The 21894-nt window shown below is 38.6% G+C and overlaps 1 protein-coding gene across 1 annotated transcript in view; it reads right to left on the bottom strand.

Annotated features, from left to right (window-relative positions):
• LOC129240744 (homeobox protein caupolican-like) overlaps positions 1 to 21894 on the bottom strand; it is a 98685-nt gene that overhangs the window by 20097 nt on the left and 56694 nt on the right. Inside the window, exon 2 of the mRNA XM_054876716.1 lies at positions 2028 to 2687. Coding sequence (XP_054732691.1) covers positions 2028 to 2687 — 660 coding nt within the window. The remainder of the gene's footprint in view (positions 1 to 2027; positions 2688 to 21894) is intronic.

Raw genomic sequence — 21894 nt, 5'->3', positions numbered from 1 at the left:
TTTAATTAAAATTTAGAAATTATAATTTTTTTTTTAATTTAAAACTTAAAAATTATAATTTTTTTCATAATTTGTGAGGACGACTTTATTTATATTAAAAAAAAAATTCTAAAAAAAAATTCTTTAATAATTTTTTTTTATTAATTTTTTTAGTTTGTTACAAAAACCTTTTTTCAGAAATGAAATCGTCTTCAGAAATAAAAAAAAATCGTTTATAAAAATTTTCTAATAGCATAATTCCCATTTCCAAAAACAATTTTATAAATTTTAGAATTTAATTAATTTATTAAGTTTAATTAATTTATTTGTTTTTGTTTGTTACAAACACATTTTTTTAGAAGGGAAATCGGCTTCGAAATTATGAAAAAAAAAATTATAAGAGATGTTTTTTTATTAGAATTTTGTTTGTTTGTTACAAAAATTTTTTTAGCAATGAAATCGCCTTCAGAAATTAAAAAAAATCGTTTATAAAAATTTTCTATTGTACTTTTTGTTTAAATTAATTTATTTGTTTTTGTTTGTTGCAAACACATTTTCTAGTGACATGTGAAATCGTCTTCAGAAATTATGAATTTTTTTTTTTGCTTGTTACAAAAACTTTTTTTAGAAATGAAGTCGCCTTCAGAAATTAAATAAAATATTTTATGGAATTTTTTTAATATCAGAATTTCTATTACCGAAAAAATCCTTTAATAAAATTGTATAGTCTTTTATCAAAATGTTCTAACATCATAATATTTATTTCCAAAAAATATCTTTTATACAAGTTTTGTTTTAATTAATTAATTTGTTTTTGATAGTTACAAACACTTCTTTTTAGAAGTGAAATCGTCTTCAAAAATTATGAAAAAAAGGTATAAAAGAATTTTTTTTTTTTATTAGAATTTTGTTAATTTGTTACAAAAAATTTTTTTTAGAAATGAAATCGTCTTCAGAAATTAAATAAGAGTATTACTGGCTGCGACAAACAAGTAGTAGAAAGGCGTACTACGATAAATTCGCTCAATAGTCACAATGAACATTAAAAACAATAAAATAATAACAAGAAAACAAATACTCAATTATTATGTGAGAAAACAGCTGATTCTGTCAAATTCACTGAGAACGGTTCGCGGGTGTCACCGATTTCTGCATTTTTCCCTCCGTGCTGTAATCTCATTTCTCTAGGAAAATAGTTTATTAAGTTTGGTTTTCAGTTATGGTGGAAAATGGAATCGAGCGAGTAACTTTGGCTGTCACGTCACCGGGTACTTGGCTGCAGAATTATGCCCAGTCTTTTCACACGTACGAGTATTCTCACACTCATTCAATCTGTGGTTGTTCAAATAGTATTAATTTTTTTTTATCTCCAATCTAATCTCAGTTTTTTTCGTAAACAAACCACTGTCGTGGTCCCGGTGACGTCAGCCAATCAGCTGATTCTTTCAAATTGGCGGAGAGCCGGTTAACGGTCTGATGTTGGACACACCTTCTGAACTTCGTTCACCATGTAAAGGGTTTTTTGCTTGAGGGGAAAGTTGCACTACGTGCAATGAGTACGTAATATCAGGCCACCTGACTGGAATTTGGATAGGTGAAATACGATTTTATCAATGTTAAAAAGCATGTGATATTATTTTCAGTGATACCATCAGAAATAAGGTATTTCTCTATAAATGTGATTTTGGCAAACAATAAGTGAATTTGGGGCGCACATTTCTTAAAATCCGCTAACTTTTATAATCCATTCTTCAATGCCATCGCACTCAATCCAATTATCTCGTCAATACAGCCAAAGCTGCAACTTAAACAACACAAGCGCACGCGCACTAACTGCTGGCCGATGTCGATTTGCATAACGAGAGGATCGAGCTTTTGACGTCCATGCGGCGTGCCACAAACCACAAAAGCAAACAAACGATAATCCAATTAAACGCCAGCGATTTGAATATCACTCACGCATGCAGATAAAAACTTTCATACATACACATGCGCGCTCGTATATACAATAAACTATAGCAGTAAAGTACTAGCGGCTACATACTTACCAACGGTGAATAGAACGCCGAACTGTCCACGCCAATGCTGGGATAGGGATTTTGTTCGGTTGATGGATAGGGCGTGCCATAAACACCAACGCCAGCCGTCGCGCCAGCGCCGGGCATGCGTGAGTAGCTAGAGAGTGCCAAGCGCGCCGAATCGTATTGGCACGAGCATACTGTCTGTCCGGAAACGGGATCTGTCATGATGGGGCGACCATTTTCACAGCAGGGCGTAGTGCCGTCCATGACAGCGGTGGTGGCAGCAGCGGCGCCGGCAGCATCAATACCCATACCAACATCACCCTCGCTTCCACTGCCGCCTATGCCGCTGACATCTGCATTTAGGCTGAGACTCAAGCCAATTGCGTTTGCGGTGGTGCTATGCAGTATGCTTAAGCCGGCTGAGTTGGGAATGTTGTTGTTGTTTGCATTGTTGGACGTTTGCGAAATTGCACCTGGACTGAGCGGACCCGCGGCTGTGCCACCACCCGTTGTAGTCGCCGTCGAACCGCCAGATGGGCTGAGCGACGCATCGTTACCGCCAGATAGTGGCGAGGGCGAGTTGCCGCCAATAATGCCAATACTATTCGCTGTCATGCCGCCGGAGATGGCGACGGCTGCGGCAGCTGCAGCAACGGAGGAGGGCTGAGCAACGCCGTTGAGTAGCTGCAAGTAGGAAAAAGGTAATAAAATTAAATTATTGGTTTTGTTAGGTAAAAGTAAATGAGGCAAAGAGTAATAAGAATATATGAACGTTTGGCAAAAATGTTGCAAACAGGTGATTTGTTTGCTGAAACCTGACACCTATCTAAACAATAGCCCAGCAGAAATAACTGTTGTGGCAAGTGGCCAACAAATTGCCAAAGGCAAATTCACGCTTCACGAATAGCTGCGAAACGCATGCGCCGCAAGGCACAGGTAAAATGCGGCATACCATACTCATCATACCACGTCACTACCGCCGCGCGGTCAACTCAAGTCAGCCAAGCAGATTAAGACGATAACTCCAAATGTCAAAATATTTTATTGGCTCGGCGCAATTTGCGATCCGTTCCATCTATTTTCACTTCATTAATTTTCAATTTATCGCAGTCAGATTTCAGATACGGCAGCGCGCAGCCAACAGTGATCATGGGAGCAGCATGGCGACGCAGACACTTGGCTAAAAACCCTCGATCTACTTGGTGTGTCGTGTAAGATCGTGAGTTGGTTAAGTGAAGGAGGCGCAGTCATAACAACAACGCCCGAAGCGAAGAACGGCGTCTGCCTAAGAAACACTCTTCGCTTTAGCAATGTGCGCGGAGTGCGGAGCAGCAGTCAATAAAGCAATGAAATAAAGAACGCTAATATGGAATGAGCAAAGCAACAAAACAAAGCAAGGCAGCGCCAGAAAACGTTTGGGGAACAATCATATACACAAACAGGCGCACATGCAAATAACAAATATGACCGTTGAAGTGGCTGGGGGCGCATGCGCGCAGGTATGTCGCGGCTGCCCGCACTCGATAACCGCAACGAATCGCAATGAGCGCAGGCGAAGTGAAACATTGAGGCTACAAAGAAGTTCAAGCCAAAAAAAAACGACCTAAAACAAAGAAACAATTTTAAATTACGCCAAGCAAAACAAAAGCGAAAGAAGAAGGAAAATTATAAACAAAAAAGCGAAATTCAAATATCGATGCCTTCCGAGCGGCTGCTCCAATACACCACCGTTCGCCCTGCTTCACGCCGCACTGTCACTTCGCCGATTCATTAGCTGTGGCTGTCACATTTTATTAGCCAGCATTTTGAAGGCCTCTACATACACACGAGGAAAAAGAAGCAAACACCAGGTACGAGTATAAAAACAAAAGTGCTCCGAAAACATACCACAAGAAAAGGGAATTAGGCAACAAAGCAAGCGGCGTACAAATTTGGTTGCAAGCAAGAAGGTATCTTAAAAGCAGAGAAAAAAAAACATCAAACTTGCTGGCAATAAAAAGAATCGGACGCAAGCTAGTAGAGCCATGAGTCTATAAAAAATATGTAGTTTGTTTAGTAAAAAATCGAGAAAGTAAGGAGGCGAACGTCTGACACGAAAACCGTGGACATGTCACTGGCGGCAGCAAGAAGTGAATTCGATTTTAAGTATTTTATTTTGAACCATTTTTAGAAGAAAACTACCTCGGATCATTGTTTATTTATTTATTTGTTTTGTGGTTGCTGGCTTTTACAGGCGACACACCAACGATCCCAAACATCCAGTGCCTTTTTATCAGATGCTAAAGAGCTGCTGCAAAGTAGAGACATCTAAAGTGGAGATGGCAAGGAATGGCTAAATGGCAGCTGATAGTTGATGACAAATTTCGTACGCCATTTGGTACGCTGCTGCCGCCGCTTTGACTGGTCGGAGCCATTAAACGGCGGCGTTAGCCGTCAAGAGCGCCGGCCATGCAAATGAATAGCAGCAGATGGTACCAAGGTTCACTTCCACAGTTACTATGTTGCCTCAGTCTCTGTATAGCAAAAAGTAAATCACAAGGCAAGGCTTGCCAAAGCAAAGTTTTATTGCGTTAAGCACCAAGCTTTAGATTCATGCAACTTCCATATCCCTGGTCTTAACCTCTTCAACTAACTAAAAGACTCAGTAAATGTTCTCGATGCGTGATCGTTACCAACTGATTGCAAATTATTGTCGAATATGGAAAATGTGGCAAAATATGCAAATTGTCCAATGACAAGTGTTGCCGTTCTTTAGTCACTTGCACTGTCCGTCCAGCATCCCTTTGTTTCATGCATCTGATAGCCTGTTGTTTATTTGTTATTGTAATTTAACTGTATGTTTTTCACGCATTTAAGTAGTAGGCATATCAAATTTCTTTATGGATTGCTGCTGTAGATTATGAATTCACACTCGCTCGGTTCGTAAACAACGGAGCTGCTGACCACAGAATATTTACTGAGTATTCCTGCAACGAATGTTAAATACCAGTAGGGTGTTAACGGTGTTTAGCATGCAATGTAATGTAATAAATAAAATGACTATTTGTAAGATGAAGTGAGCAATAAACGAAAACTAAATGCTCAAATCGAGAGCGGATCAATAATTCTCTGAAAAGTCAACGCAGGCAACATTTTGTTGGTGAAAAATAATAGGTCCAGGAGACGTCAGATGAATGAGCAAAGATCAGATGGAGTAGCAAAGTCAGAGGTCTAGTGATGAACTGAACTAGCCAGAGGGCCACAATTGATAACGGCTATGCAGTCTCACAAAATTTTAATAAGAATTATTTAACTGAGTCCATCGCAAGAGAATTATTACGCGAATTTTTTCCTTTAGGACCAGGCTGCAGAGGCAGAGGGATTTCTCTACAGACGATTACTCCTAGGAGACTTTCCAATCTTGACCTTTTGATGCATGTTCTAATTAACTCTTACCCAAATTGATAGGATTTTTCCCAATAGTTTTAAGCAGAAAGCGGGGGCTTAGTAAGAACCATCGTCTTTTAATGCCTAAACATTTAGTAATAAAGTTCCAGAAAGTCTTTGACTGACTAGTAGCTCCTCCGTTACCGAGCCTACGACAGAAGCCTATCCACTCATGTAGAGCCTCGCTGTGCATCAAAACATAGATTATTAGCATGAGTGGTTTTTGAATGGCGCCCAAACGCACATCACGACGCTAAAAGAATCATCCACACTAGGGATTTATAAGGAGTTCGATGCAATCCAAAAATTCCTCGTTAGGACTCTATCCTTCTAGCCATTGAACGCTGTCCGGGACTTCTTCTTCTTAATTGGCGTGATAACCGCTAACCCGATTTTGGGCCAGTTTAACAAAGCGCGCCAGTAGGGCACATCAAGGGAAATCAAGCCCTTCTGCACTTGATCTTTCCAACGCAGAGCAGACCTTCTCTTCCTCTGCTATCACCAGCTGGTACCGCATCGAATACTTTCAGAGCTGGAGCGGTTGTATCCACTCGGTCGACTGGATCCAGCCAACTAGCCGCTGGATCTTTATTCGCTACGCTATGTCTATGTCATCGTAAAGCTCATCGTTCCATTGCCTGCGATACTCGCCGTCGCCAACGTTCAAAGGTTCAAAAATCTTCCACAGAATCTTTCTCTCAAGCACTCCAAGTGACGCCTCATCGGATAGTGTCATCGTCCACTCTGGTTCCTAAATACACGAAGCCTTTTACGACCTGGAAATCATAACTGGCAACAGGCTGTCTGGAATTGCTTATTGGTTATTCGCAGCAAACTTTCAAATCTAAAGGTCTTTCACCATTCGAAACCTGTGACTCGGCCGGTTGCCTACAGCTCGGCATTCGCAAGATATCCCTAATTCCCATAATTGTGCTCTAATGGGTGACAAATGAAACGATGATGATGATGAAGATCGAACAAAAGTTTCGAGGCTTAACACTAAATCTAACTAATCTTAGTTGTGTTAGCGAAATCTTCCTTTTTTAGAAAATAAAATCGGTACAGTTTTAGAGTCTAACCGAGCCATGGAAAAAACAGCGGCAATGAAAGAATTGACTTAAGATTTAAAGTGAATTCAAAAATATTTACCAAAGGTAATGTGATAGAGGCCGTCATAGCCGAATGCGTTCGTGCTTGACTACCACTCGGAATTCGGAGAGAACGCAGGTTCGAATCTCTGTGAAACACCAAAATGAGGAAAAAGTTTTTTCTAAGAGCGGTCACCTCTCGGCAGGCAATGGCAAACCTCCCATGGTATTTCTGCCATGAAAACGCTTCTTATAAAAAACATTGCCGTTCGGAGTCGGCTTAAAACTATAGGTCCCTCCATTTGTGGAACAACATAAAGACTCATACCACAAATAGGAGGAGTAGCTCGGCCAAACACCCAAAAAGGGTGTAATATAATGGGAAACAGGATGAAAACAATCTTCCATTTCCTCTGTGAATACTCTGTCCTACGGAAGGATAGATTGTCAACTCTCGGCAAGCCGCTGTTCGAGAGTCTCGAGCAACCGACTGGCATAGATGTCAACAACCCAATAAGGCTCTTGAACTGCACAGACGGGATATAGTCATGCTGTAAATAACCATTAAACGAGGATGTGGCAACAAATTCGGGCAGAAGCGCTAGTTGGATTCTGGATGAATCACTACTTCCACCAACCAAACAATATGATGTTTACATCAGACACCAAACATTCCCTAGGTAGACCGCTTGGCCTTTACTTTTTTTCTGAGGGACACTTCCAAGGATTTCGAAAGGCATTTACTTAATAGCCGCCAGCATGAGCACTTTTGTTCATTCAGCCACATCATTTCACTGACCGGACGTACCTATTTAAGCACATTATTTCTGGCGGGATTGTTTCCTATATATCTTCCGAGACACTTTTATCCAGATACCGAAACCAATTTATTGGAAAACTTTTTTTTACCAGCCTACGAAATTTAGTTTATCTCGCATAATACACCGAATTTCTTTGCTTTCCTAAACACCTGAAAATAATCATTACTTGGCCTTCTCTGGACGTCAATGAAAGTAAAACAGCCTTTTTGCGTAATACAAGGGTCGTTTGAAAAGTCCGCGCAAAAATTAAAACTACTTAATTATCTGGGGAAATCTTCTTTATTTTTCGACATAGCCTCCTTTTAGGCTTACACACTTCGACCAAAGCTATTAGAGTTTGTTGATCCCTTCCGAATAATAGTATTTTACCAAATCTAAAAAATAGCCATTCGTTGCCACAATCACCTACACGTTTGAATAAAATCTTCTCTTGCCAGCCATTCTTTCCAAGTAGGGAACAAATAGTAGTCCGAGAAAGCCAAGTCTGGAGCATGCGAAACGAGTTGGAACTCTATTTCCAATCAAACTGCTGGATCGTGGGCTGGTGCGTTGTCGTGGTGGAAAAGGAAAATCACTTGACGTCCTCCATTCAAACGAATGTCAAACACACAGAATTAAACCGTGTTTTTCGAAGGGATGCTACTAACTAAACATAACTTCGATACGCGCCAGTACTGCCAACTCTCTGACTTTGCACGGACTTTTCAAACGACCCACGTATAAGCACATTGTCGCGCCTTTTAAGTTGAACATTTACTATTTTGTGTTAATTTGAATGCTTAAACAATGTGAAAAATGATTTTATAAAGTGATTACTTGCTAGTAAAGGATGTATTATGCCGCCTTATACTTAAACCTTACCTTCTCAAAACACATCTCATTCCCACATTTGACTGAAATCGCCAAAATGTTGTTCTTTCTTGGAAGTTTATAAGAGCACAAGTGAAAACAAGAACCCCGTGAGCACAAACGACTTTTACTATTTTAAGCCGACTCCGAAAGGCAAATGGCTTTATAAGGAACTTTTCCATGGCAGACTACACTTGGAGGTTTGCCAATGTCTGCCGAGGGGTGACGGCTAATAGAAACAACTTTTAGCTATCATTTTGCTGTTTCATGCGCAGATACTTGAATTTACGCACTCCCGAATGGTAGTCAAGCACCAATCCATTCGGCTACGGCGGCCGGAATAGATATTCGGAATATGCATCAAATCGAACAATACATATGAAGTTGTGGATCCCAGAGACACCTAAAAAAATTCGTCCACTTTTCAAGACATAATCGCAATAGCTTATCGTAATTTCATGACAACTTTTCTAATCTCCATTCTGGCAGCTTTAAAACCCTACAGACAACAGAGTAGTTCTTTTTCTTTTTTTTTGGTTACCTAATGCTTCCTTAAAGTTGCCATCGCAGCAATGGTATGTTCAGAAACTAAAAAACTCCCCTTCGTTTAGAACCGTCGTCCACCTAAGCACCGCTTTCGCATTCCTTCAGACTGGCGTTCCATCTTCCCCATTACAAGTGCTGTGCTTGTGCCCTGAAAAGCATTTGGGCTGTGTCTTCACTGAACTTCCTGCTGTACCATGCAGTGACGTCTGTTATTAGCCTGGCCGTCCTGACAGAGTATTTTTAAAACCCCTTTAAATACCTCTATTAGAACCTCTCGATAACCTCTACATGTCATGTTACATGCCACTGCTGTATTTTAATAATTTCCGTGTGTCACATACAAAAATTATGCTTCGAAGAATCGCAAATTTGCAATACGATAAGTAAACGTTGCACTAAACAAACATTAAGTACAATAACCATAATCATCTAGTAGCAAATCTGCATGCAATTCCAGTCAGTGCAAACGCCCCACAAGCCGTGCCACATAATCTGCATATGCAAACGCGCCACCGGACATTGCCAGCACAAGAAATTGAGCGACGAAATTGCCTGGAGGCGCATTGCTACCTCACAACACAACGCCCAATGCAGTAAAATTAACTCGACTTTGCCATGAGTACTCACTTCAACTCCAAATGCACACACACACGTACACACGTATAAGGTGTCTGTATGTGCTTAACTGCATACGAACATAATGCGTTATTTACGTTTATGTTCGAAACTCAATTTGAGATTGAAAAAAGTCAAGTGAAAGAACTCTATGGTGCGTGGAGCGGGTGGCAATAATGATGGCGCATTCCGGTAACAGGGAGAAGATAGAAGAGAGAAGGGGATAACATGCAAAATCTATAATAATGGTAATTTGGCGCTGTGTCGAAACTGCACTCAACACCTCCAGATGACTCCATCGCATCGAACGAAACGGACACTCAATTGGACGGCCACTATCTAATCACTTTCATAATTCGCAGTTAGTGGAGGCCATTAAGCACAAATGCATACACACCCGCACGCATGCAGATTGCGGCATAGCAGCGTAAATTTCAGTCAAAAACGTTCGCATAATAAAAACATTTTCATGAATGAAATCTAATGAATTCTGAATGAATGTCCACTGCTGCCAAACATACTCGTATGTATGTATGTATGGATGTATGTGTGAGTGGGTTTGCGCTTGCCTCGCCATATCAAGTGTTATAGTACTTTTGTTGTTCGCTGCTGGACAGATAAAAAATGCATAAAAGCTGCTCGTCGAAAGGTCCACAGCTGCAAATGTATGAGTTGGAGGTCTGACTTTGGACACCCGGCATTCAGCACACAGCTCCTCTTCTTCGCATTGCCTTGTCTTCATTGCGGTCTGTCCGCTTGAGCGGCTGTCTTTACTTGGCTTGACTGGGTTGTTGCACGCTTATTATCAACACGCAAGACAGTTTATTTTTAATGATCCTCCACAGTTTGTTCGCAATGAACGCTCGAATTTTAACGACGTTGCAACCAACTCAACACAAAGACCCTATTCGGCCTCCGCACATTTCCAACCTTGCACCAAAAATGCTACCAAATGCTCCACATATCGCATTGCTGTACGCGCTGCACATCCACAAAATACTAACAGAGCTGTGCTGCAAGGTGTGGTGTTATTGCTGTTGCCTTTATTCCGGTTTCAAATTTTTCCGGAATTTATCGAAAAAATTACAGTAGATAGGATATGAGCAGACACTTAGAGATAGTTATGCGCGTAGAGTATAGAGCAGGTAGTACCTACTCGTATACGAGAATTTTGCGGTGTAAAGGTCTGCTATGTTTGGATGTGCAGTTGGTTAAAGGCTGGCTATCTTTTGTCTACTGCCAGCTCTGCGTTTCTTATGGCATGGCCACTCCACAATCATTGCATTGATTTATAAATTATTGTCAGAATGCTCATCTCGAGGTGTTGGCAGTGTTTTGCAGATTTTAGGAGCATTTAATTTTTATTGCAATGATTTTGATTGCAGCGCAAGCAACCAACAACAAAAGCACATTGAATAAGTAGGTGGGTTGTGTGTGAAGAATAGCCAAGCTGGCATTGATTGCATCGCTTACAGGCGCAAGGGAAATCCCTTGGCGACTTGGTAAAACTTTATGTATATAATTAAAACGATTAAAGAGATTTAGTATGTGGCAATAATTGTGGCAACAACACGTAAGAAAGTGCTTAATTTGTTGCTGATCAAACTTTATGCACCCACGCATATTTCATTAAAATCTAATTTTGACTGCCTGCTGCTAATTTATGGAACCAAACAAACTGATAGACAATGAGAGTTATTGCGTGGAACATCACACGGGCGCACGTGCGGAAATTTAGTTTTAATAAAGATTTCATTCATGGCGGAATTGACTGCCCGGCACTGCTAGACGAAACACAGTTTAATGTCACTTGCAGAAACTTTTGTCGTTTTAAGATTCTTCGCGTTAACTTTGATAGGACATTTATACGCCGTTTTCTTTCAAAGTGCTGTAAGTGTATTTTATTTTATACTAAAGAAAAATCAGTACACAAATATTCAATTCATTCTAAACCATTTTATTGATTTGGTTTATTTCGAAAGAAATGTGACATCACAAACTTAAGTTTCAATTCGATGTTTATTCAAGTGCTGTGGGATACACAATATTTCTTGTTTTTCCAGCTGGTACATAGAGGAATAAATCAGAAGGTTTCCCGACACGTGAGCAAGCCACATAGAGCTGTCCATGTGAGAAGCATGGATTCTCCAAATTTAGTCCCCACACTTATAACGATTGTCCTTGTGCTTTGTTAATAGTCATTGCAAAAGCGGTCGCACCGGGAACTGTAAACGTTTGAATTCGAATGGCATATCTGTCGGGATCATTGGGATACGTGGCAACAGTACGTCTTCACCTTTGGAATTTCCAGTCAAAATTGTTGCCTCAATAACATTATTCATCATTTTCTTGACTGAGAGTCTGGTTCCGTTGCAAAGTCGTGGTGGATTTATGTTTCGAAGAAGAATGATGGGTACGCCAATTTTCAATGTAAGAACGTGCGGCGGCATGCCTGGCAAACCAAGCGAATTCAAGAATTCAGTTGGATAGTTGGCAACCTCGTTTTGATTCTCCACAGTATCGAAAGACTTATATGTTGTCGTTTCACTGGGTATTCCATGCTAAATGGTTAAGTTGATGGTATTGATATCGATGTTTTTGGCTGCTAATATAGCACGCATACTGAGCCACTGATGGTTTTTGTAGTTTTGTGCAATGTTGGGGAAAACTTTTTGCACTTTTTCGTCGATGCTTTCTATGATCATACAGAAGTTTGCTAGCAGGTGATACATTGTGTAGATCCATCAATTTCCATTCGCCCATTTCCAATATCCAGCAATTGTTTTTCAAAATTTCCAGCCGATGCATCCCGTTGTAGTTGTACACGCATGCTAGTTTTCAAAGTCAATTTCTGTAATTGACGCCATAGAACTGACGATTTAAGACATGCATTAAGTTCATCAGCGGGTGCTGAACGTGATATAATGGGCAGTGTTTGTCGAAAATCACCAGACAATAAAATGAGTACGCCACCGAAGATCGGTCTGTTTCCTCTCAGATCCCGCAGTGTATGATCAAGCGCTTCCGATGCTTTCTTGTGAAATATTGTACATTCATCCCATATGATAATTTGACACGTTTGAAGTACTTTTCCCATTCCAGAGTTTTTGCTGATGTTTCATGTTGGTGCCTCAGTGTTTTGCAAATTCAACGGCAGTTTCAATGCTGGATGCGCTGTTCGGCCACCATCCGAAAGAGTTGCCGCAATTCCAGATGATGCAATAGCCAGTGCAATATTATTTTGTGATCGTATGGTGGCCAAAATTAGTGAAAGAAAAAAGTCTTGCCTGTACTACCGGGCGCATCTATGAAAAACAGTCCACCGCTTTGTTCTGTGATTGCACGCATAATTCTGTCAAACACAATGCGTTGTTCTGGAATCAACTGCGGAAGATTAACAAATGTCCCAGTTAGTCAGAATCATAGTGTGTTTCTCGTTGCAAATCCCGATCGAAAAGATTGTTTGCAGATCAGTTTGAAGTAGGCATTCCCAGTTGCACCAGTGCCTTAGCAATTGTCAAACATATGTCTTCAATCAAAAGTTACATCTATGAACATGTCATATTCGTTTCCTCTGTGTAAAAATACATAGTCATACTGATTTTCATGACAATCGGTTGAACGGGGTGGAAGTTGCTACTCTGCAGCTCCACCTGGTGGCGAGTGGCATCAATGAGCATATTCTACAAACCTTCTCCGTGGAAAAATACATATTATATAACAATTTTTATAATAATCGGTCCAGTAGTTTTTGAGTTCATCGATGACATGCAGTCAAACATTCATTTTTATATATAAGAAGATGAAGATGTTTAAGATTTTGCATTTGAATAATTATTTGAATAATACTTTGAATGTTATAGTGTTAATGCTTCACTAGTTAGAATGTTGCCTGACTTTAATCATCTCTCAACCTTTTTGGATTGGGGCCTTCCTGAGGCCAAACAGGTATTTCAAATGCAAGTACAAAATTATTTTTTATGTAACAAATTAAAATAATATTTCGATAGCCCTGGCAGCTAGTGCTTAATTAATTATAATTTTAATTGTAATTAATTTAAATAATAAATGGATAAATAAATAAAATGTTTCGTAAATATTTGTTATTTTAGTTTTATGGTATAATTATTAATTTTGCTAAAATTTAATTTTAACTCGCATGTATTTTTAATAATTTTATGTGGATTTCTAATGTTGATAATTTAATTGTACTACACTTTGTGATCTTAAATATTGTAAAATACTTTTACATTTATTTTATTTTTACATGATTTTGCGAATGATACGAATTGTTTTATTTTAACAGGATTTTCAATATTTTAAATTTTTTTCTTGAATCTAATAGAGCAAATAGAGTGAGATTTTTCGACGCATATACAAAACGTTTCATTCAGTTTCAGGAAAAGTCTCGAAGACTCCTTAGATTTTGCTCTCGCCATTTAATAATTTATTTCTTAAAATACCAGAATATTTAATATACTAAAATGTGTAACCATGAAATGAACTCTTAAGTGAACTCTAAAAAAAACATTGTAACATTATTTTCACCTAATTCTCTTTTTACACGAATTTTTCGGGAACGTATCTATCGTAAATTAAAAAAAAGGTGAATGGCTTAAAAGGAGAATTAGGTGTATTATAGTTTTGAATTAATCTCCGTATTGTCTTGTCTGAACTTTGTTAGACTTTAATGGGTTAATTAATAAAAAAAAATTAAAAAAGTGAGTGCATAAATCAATAAAAAAATGAGTGCGGATTTTATCTGATCGCAGTATTATTTATGTCGGATCTGAATGAGTTGGACCAAGTTTGGGAGAGTTTTTTTATGTCGTTGTCGAAATGCACGAAATTTTTAAGAATTTTATTTGCTTCGTTTTGTTTATTTTTGTTGTAAATTAATGAAGGTCGAAGTGGTTTGCTGATTTGCCCCCGTTTTAAGTCCTTTGGGCAAGTAATAATGTGTGCATACATTTTCTATGAAATATATTAATTTTTGCTGTAGTTATCGTGCGCACGGACAGACGAGCAGGCATGGCTAAATTGACCCCTTTCATCATTCTGAGCCTTGTGGTACATATGTATATACCAATATACCCACATCTATCTCGATCCCTTTATGGTGTTACAACTGCTTTGTATCCGGGTACAAGAGGGTTGGCAAAATTACAAATTCGCGCCCCAAAACAACTCAGAGGATAGTATCATGGTACCTATCCTAATCTTCACTTCTTTCTCTTCCTCCCAAGCTCGCATGTGGGTTGAAGTAACCCATTTGCTAACCGTGGCTTTGATGGCTGCAATAGAGAGTGGCAAAACAGGCTCCGTGCCAAAGAAGTTGTCCTCAGAGCCCAAGAGTCAGAGGTATCGTTACGGGGACCATGTCAACATCAGGATATTATGTCTACCCACATAGTTCAGCCTAGATTTACAGGACTCAACCACCCTTGAAGTGGATGGAGGGCTGTCTAAGGCCATGAGGATAGCTTTGATGTCGCTGCAGACACATACAGATCTGCCTCTTCACCTATTTTCCATTGCTTCTTGAACAGCTTACTGCATAATTATAGGTGGAAATCGCTTAAACAATATGGAGCATCAAGTGATAGAAAAACTTTATTTCTAGTAGTGACCCCCTTTAGACAGGCTGTGATAAGCCATCGAGTGCATTTCTGTTATGAAAGAGGCTACCTAGGTGGCAAAAACTATAGATCTCTCTTATTGTAGAATAAAATCCAGATGCACCCCACAAATTGGAGAAGAGTTCGGGGAAGATACATATTTGGAAAATATTGGAATAGCTAAAATCAGACAAATACGCGCGGCGGAAGTAAAACGGAAAATGTAACATCATGCCATGCAAACACAAAGCAATACAAACATTCAAAGCCTTTCCGCGTTTATATGCTCACATATGTACGTACGTACGTATGTAGACACATTCATAGTGCTCGCTTTTGCCCATATGTACATACATCTATAAATATGCACCTCCGGTCACTCCCTCAAATTCATTCCGCATTTATTTGCTAATCAAGCGGATATGCGCACGCGAACTCGGAACGTTTGTACTCGTACTCGAATGACTGGCTGTGTCGAACTTTCGGGCGAAAAATCATGGAGCAGCTGGTTGAAGATGTGAAGCGAAAAAAGATCAAAGCAGCGGCCGTAAAAGGAAATAACGTGCAAATATTAAACAGTAAATTATTACAATTGAAACGAAGATGCCCGCTAAACAAGGCGAGGCATGGAGGGAAAAAAATTACGAAAAAATTAAATGAAATGTGGAAAGGAAACCAAAGCGCCAAATGGAGTCAATCGTAAAACATGCCAAAACAAAATGGGGGGACACGCCAATTGCAAATGCGAGAATAATAAAGTGAACATCTATAGGATCTGGTTAAGTTTATGACAACAACAACTACAACAAATGCAGCAAAATACACACGACTATCTTAAGAGAATATTAAGAAACAACAACTAAAAGTACAAGGTGACTTTGTTGTAGAAAGCGCATTGGCGTTACGTTCCGTTGATTTGCAAAAAAAAAACACAAAAACAAAAAACAACAAAGTTGCAAACTTCCTTAAAGCAAAGATAAAAACAAAGAAACGCAGCTCTCCGTTAACAGTTAAGCTTGAAACTATACTTTTGGTATAACACAGGGGCTGAAAAGGCCCGGGCCTATCAAAGAAAACACGTTTTTTTCTTTTGTTCAAAATCAGCTTTATGCAACAACGTGATTTCCATAAAGAACACGCAATCATTCGAGCGCCGCTCTAACATTTCAATACAACTTTTGTAGAACAATTTATTTTTTGCCTCAAAATAGGCCGCAGTTTCAGCGCTAACCGATAAACTCCTCATTCGAGCGAAATTTTTCAACGGCCACTAATCTGGCAAATAGGTTAGATGTGGAAGTAACTCCAAGTTCAATTCCAGTAGTTTTGCCACAGTTTTGATTGACTTGCGACACGGTGCGCTGTTTGTCTTAAGGGGTAACACCACTGTACACGCGTAAAATAAACACGATTTTTAAAGAATTTTTTTGTATAGAAGGAAAGGGAAAACAATCACTCTGATTTGGGAAGTTATTACTTATATACTAAAATACAAAACTACAAAGTTTGACCGAAAAATTTTACAAAATGGCGGCATTGGAGACATTTTTGTAATGTGGTTTCTCTTGAAAGAGCTCCGCGGCACCCAGCACAGAGGGTGCAAATTTTGATCTGGAACAAAGAAACATTTTTTTTCTTAATCTAGATAAGAATAGCTAGAGAAACACGTAGGGGATTTAAAAAATATTTATTTTTGTGGAATTAGCAAGCATTTGAAGGAAAAAACTCTATTTTGGACTAAAAAAACGGCACTTAAATAATTATAACAATCGTTTAAATTAATCTATCGAAAATCCCCTACGCTCTTCTCTTAAGAAGGTTATTATACAGATGTAGTGAAAAACCTGATTAAAAATATTTAAAATTGTTTGAGTTATGCTGCGTGCCAATTTCAGAAAACGTGTTTTGAGAAAAACGCGTTTAAAGTTTGGAAATTTGGAGAAGTCGTTAGGTAGCAGTCACTAACGCTTGGTTAAAAGCTTAAAATATTTATGAAATAAACTTCGGTAACGTATAAAACTTTTTGTTCTGTATTTTAAAAGGTTCAAAGAATTTTTTAAGCTTATAAAAAGAAAATCTATTTTTTGAAATTCCTACAGTGGTGTTACCCCTTAATGAAACAAAATTTGTTTCTTTGCCATATGAAGACATTTCTTTGCAATTTCTTCGCCTTCAACCGATCCAATAACGCCATATAATTTTCACTGGTGATGGTATTTCCCTTCTCAAGAGAGTCAATGAATATCACACCACACACATCCCAAAATACTGAGGTCATAACCTTCCCAGCTGTGATTTTGGGCGCTGTGGACGAGGTTCACCAGTTGCTATCGACTCAGATGGCGATCGTTTTGTTTCCAGAATGAAGTGATGGATCCATTTTTCATCTATAGTCACATATCGTTGCAAAAATTTCGGTTTACTACGTTGTTTTTAGTCAACAGTGAGCAAACGCGGCACCCAGCACCCTTTGAACAGAGCTTTCTCATAGTCAAATGCACGTGCAACATAAAGCCAATACTTTTTTTTTTTTTTTTTGATATCTTTGCGATGTCGGCTAACTCATGCAACTTCACTTTTCGATCATTCAAAACGATTTTGTGGATTTTTTGGATGTTTTGTGGTGTAACCGCCTCATTTGGAGGTGCAGTGCGTTGTGCAATATCGGTGTCTGTACGACTAGGTTTGAAGTCAGCAATCATCGTTTAATTGTTGTTTCTGATGGAGGGGAGTAACACTTTTCAAGTCATTGCTTTGCTTAAATGGTATTTTTCCCATCAAGAAGCAGTGTAAAATTTAAATACGAAATTTTTTTTGCTCCATTGTTTTGAAAATAACAAAAGTAGCGTCACTCTTCCGTCAATAACTCACGAACTAATGAATACAATATCATGAAATTTTAACAGATGTCTTTTTAAGGTTGAAAATTGAAATTGAAATTTGAAAAGGTCGAGCCAAGTAGCACCAGGAGATTTGGTGGCTCCTAAAACACTCAGGCTGAAAAGCCCATTGTATTTAAAGCTTTGGAAAGAGGGTAGATAGTCAAGGAGGGAAGGAGAAAAGTGTCAGAGAAAGAGATAGGAAAGAATAGAGACAGAGATAGAAGTAGTTAGTCCTGTGAAAATTTTTCAGATTCTTTGGCAAATCTGTAAGTATCGTCCAGTTTTAGAGAACGAATATTGCTCATTCTCACGACATCGGAGGTTTTAAGGTTAGTACTAACTGAAAGAGAGATGAATGCAATGAAACTAGTGCCATCTACATACACAGTCTGTGTCAGAGGAAAATAACCGGTTTTTTTTCTTGTCACTTCAATATATCTTTGATATATCGCTCCCATTCAAGGGCTACGATGTCAGTACTAAATCAAGTTAGTGGCGTTCGAAACTTTCCCGTAAACGTAACTAAACAAAAATGAGTGGTGAAGTACGAGAAACTTTTCGATGCGGTATTTTTTCTGCACGCATTCGAAAGGGCCGAAATTATCCTGCGCCGCGGCTGAAAAAGTGATTAAAAAATCAAAAAAGTTTGCTGTGATGTGGAATCAGCGGTATAAGGTTTACAAAAATGTTTATGACTTTTGCGAGCGCGGCTTGAAACGAGTGACGACAAACAAGCAAGATAAACTGATCGTCCAACTTTTTAAGCGGGACCCTTCTTTGTGACTATGCCAAACACAATCAATTCAATCTTGCTAAAAAGGGAATAGATGTGAGTATCAACATCATCGAACGTCGACTGAAGGAGGCGAACATATTCTACCGTCCCACATCTTCAAAACGCTTACTCTCAGAAACACACATTGAGAAACAACAAAGCAAGAAAATGGTGTCACAGTATTGGACGGGCCTTCCAGCCCCCAGACGACAACCCCATTGAAAATGTGTGGGGAATTATGAAAACGCATCTTGCCGGTAGGCCAGTCCATGATTTAAAGCAACTCGTACGTCAAGTGTGCAAAATCTAGTCCTGTTTGTCGAAGAGCGACGCAGAAGAGCTGGTTCGAAGCACGCCGAGAAGATGCCAGGCTATATTCGACAACTTTGGAGACTCTACTGATTATTGAGTAATTGCGACTCGTAGTTTTGTACATACTTTCACGTATACTTCATGAATAATCGCTGTTCCTTTTTTCTGGCACAGACTGTATGTTAGGCCCGAGACTTTTCAGCCCATGTGTTGCTTGGGCTCATTAAATATTTGTTGTTTTGGTTTTTTTGTTATCATAGAGCAACTCACAATTAAGTCCAAATAACCTGGTATCATGGAATCTTAAGAGTTACCATGGCAAAACCACAACTAAATGTATACATTTGCCATAATAATTTACAACAGCCATGCTGCCAGATCATTTTCACTTGATTGTGAACTGCCCTTACATATTATTTTCTTCAATTTATTTTCATAATTTTCATTTTTTTGTATAGTTTGCCCCCATTCTTAGGCATGGTTTGAGCACCTTTAAGCACCAAATGTTGCTAAAAAAAAACTTGTGCTCTCCACTTTTGCAGTAGCGGCTGTCAATTTACGGTTTATAATTTTATGATTTATGTGCTTATATACCGATGCGCTTGCGAAATCGCTGAGCGAATTTTTATTGCATATAAATTTATTGGTCAACGCCAACGCCACAACTACAGAGAGTGGCCAAGCGCTAAAGCCTCAAATACTGGCAGTAAATTAAAAAGAAGGAGAAGAAAAAATAAGCAAACGCTGCCTCAAAAATATGATAAAGTTTAAGGCAATGCTAGCAGTAGTTTTGTTGTAGTTGTTGCTTTCTCTAAGTTTCATGAATTTATTATTGTGGTTGTTTTTTAAGCCAAACAAAAGCAAAAATATTTATAAGGCACAAGAACAAAACGCACAACAGTAGCTGCGGTCAAAATACGAAGGTAATCCGATTTTTTCTTAGTGCACTACGGAAAACCTCATTTCAGCAGCGTGCAGCAACAAAAACTGCTACTCGCATGCGTACATACTTGAATGTATGTTGGGTGCATGGAAAAAATACTTAGTGGCGCTGTTTTGGCTACTACTGTTGCTGCTCGTACTACGGGGCGAGTAGTCCTGCAACTGGAAGTTCGCCAACACACAGCTTCTCCCACTTAAATATTCACACAATTTGGTGAACTGGCTAGGAAGCAAAAACCTCACAAAAGTGGTAGCAATAATGATTTCGCTCACTGGCGACTGCTGCTGAATGACAATAATTGTTTTTATTGTTTGCTGCTGTTGCTGTTGTCGATCTCTTCTTAACAAAAGTTTTTGCATTGTTCCAAACGCAACTCAGCATCTTTGAGTGAATGTGTGTGTGCGCGGTTTTTGTGGCTGTTGTTGTTGTTTTTGTTGTTGCTATTGTGTTTTCAACGCGCATACGCACATTAAAAATTCATAAATCAATTATGGAATGTGGAACTGAAAAATTTCTGCCATACTTTCTGCTGCCTGCCAGGCCTCTATATACTAAAAATACATACATAGACTGTCCTTTTTGCTGCCATGTAGCCTCTCTGCTACTGTTTTTTTTTTTTTTTGTTCATTTTATTTCTGTTCATGTCTGCTTTGTTTTTTGCTCGCCACACTCCAATTCGCTCATTCATTCATGCAATCAATGTGCATTTTTGCAACGCATTGTCTTCGGCATCGTTGCGAATAATAGGGACACCTCATAAAAATTCATATGCAATGATACACGGGCACGTACGAATGCCTATTAATACGAGTATGTGAGTTCATATTTGAGAAAATATACTTTACAAATACAAACACTTATATAAATATCCAGTAGAAAATCGGATTGTCTGAAGCCTAGCAGGGACTAGCCCATTTTCAGACATCATTTCTATTTAACACCAACAAATGCTGTCTACTATACTCATGTCAAATCCACACTTTTCATTTAATTTTTATTAATTTAGGTAGATCTAATAGAACATTTGTGCACTCAAACTTTCATCGAAGCGAATTATTATTTGCCCAGAATGAACTCCTCAGTATTAATCAATCTGTGGTTTTTTCTGATTTTTATGAGCCAGCCCTAAATAAATTTTACTTAAATATGCGCGAGTATATAAAATTCGGACCGAACCGAATTCAGTCTTCTTTACTTTTTAAATTTGTTTCACAATTTTCTTGTTTTTTATTGAAACAAATAAATGTGTGTTATGCCCTTATAGAAATAAAAAAATTAAAAACATGACTCACAACATTTCGTCTAATTCTTATTATAAAGTTAATATATATATATTTTTTTTTGCAAAATTTATTGAGATTGTGGCAAGGCTTTATAAATAATTATTCCAATTATAAGAGAAAAGGCCGTAAGAAGAAGAAGAAGAAATAATAATTAATCAACAAACAAACAATAATTCGAGATTCAATTCATGTTTATTTAACTTCGCTAGGAAAGCACTCGAGAAGAAGGAATATTTTGTTGCAGTTAGATATCTTTTGATAAAGTCTGGCATAAAAGCCTATTTTATAGGATCCGGCACTCGAAGTGTAACCAACTTCAGACCGCTCGCACAGCTGATGCACGGACATCAGATGTCTGTTAGTTGGCTAAATGACAGTTCAGAGTATTATTTACACGCGTGCGGAAGCATTTTGCCGAGTGTAAAAGCGAAAAAAGAAAAACAGTAATGGATTTGAAACGTAATAGTGTGTTTGCATTATATTTGGCTGGAAAATCACAACCAGCGATTGTTCGTGAGCTCGAGCACATTAAAGTAAATAAAGTTTTTGTTTATCGCACCTCGTTACTGATACTGGTAGCATCGCGAAACGTCATGGAGGTGGTCATCAAAACAGCGCAACGTCACGTGAAATGCTTCAAAAAGTGAAGAAGTGACTCCAGCGAAATCCCCAATGAAGTGCCAATCAAATTGCGAAAGAACTGAAAATATCTGATCGTATTATCCGCCGCATC

The sequence above is a fragment of the Anastrepha obliqua genome, chromosome 3 (genome assembly GCF_027943255.1).
Source record: "Anastrepha obliqua isolate idAnaObli1 chromosome 3, idAnaObli1_1.0, whole genome shotgun sequence".
Lineage (NCBI taxonomy): Eukaryota > Metazoa > Arthropoda > Insecta > Diptera > Tephritidae > Anastrepha > Anastrepha obliqua.
This window is presented reverse-complemented; position numbering and strand designations above follow the sequence as displayed.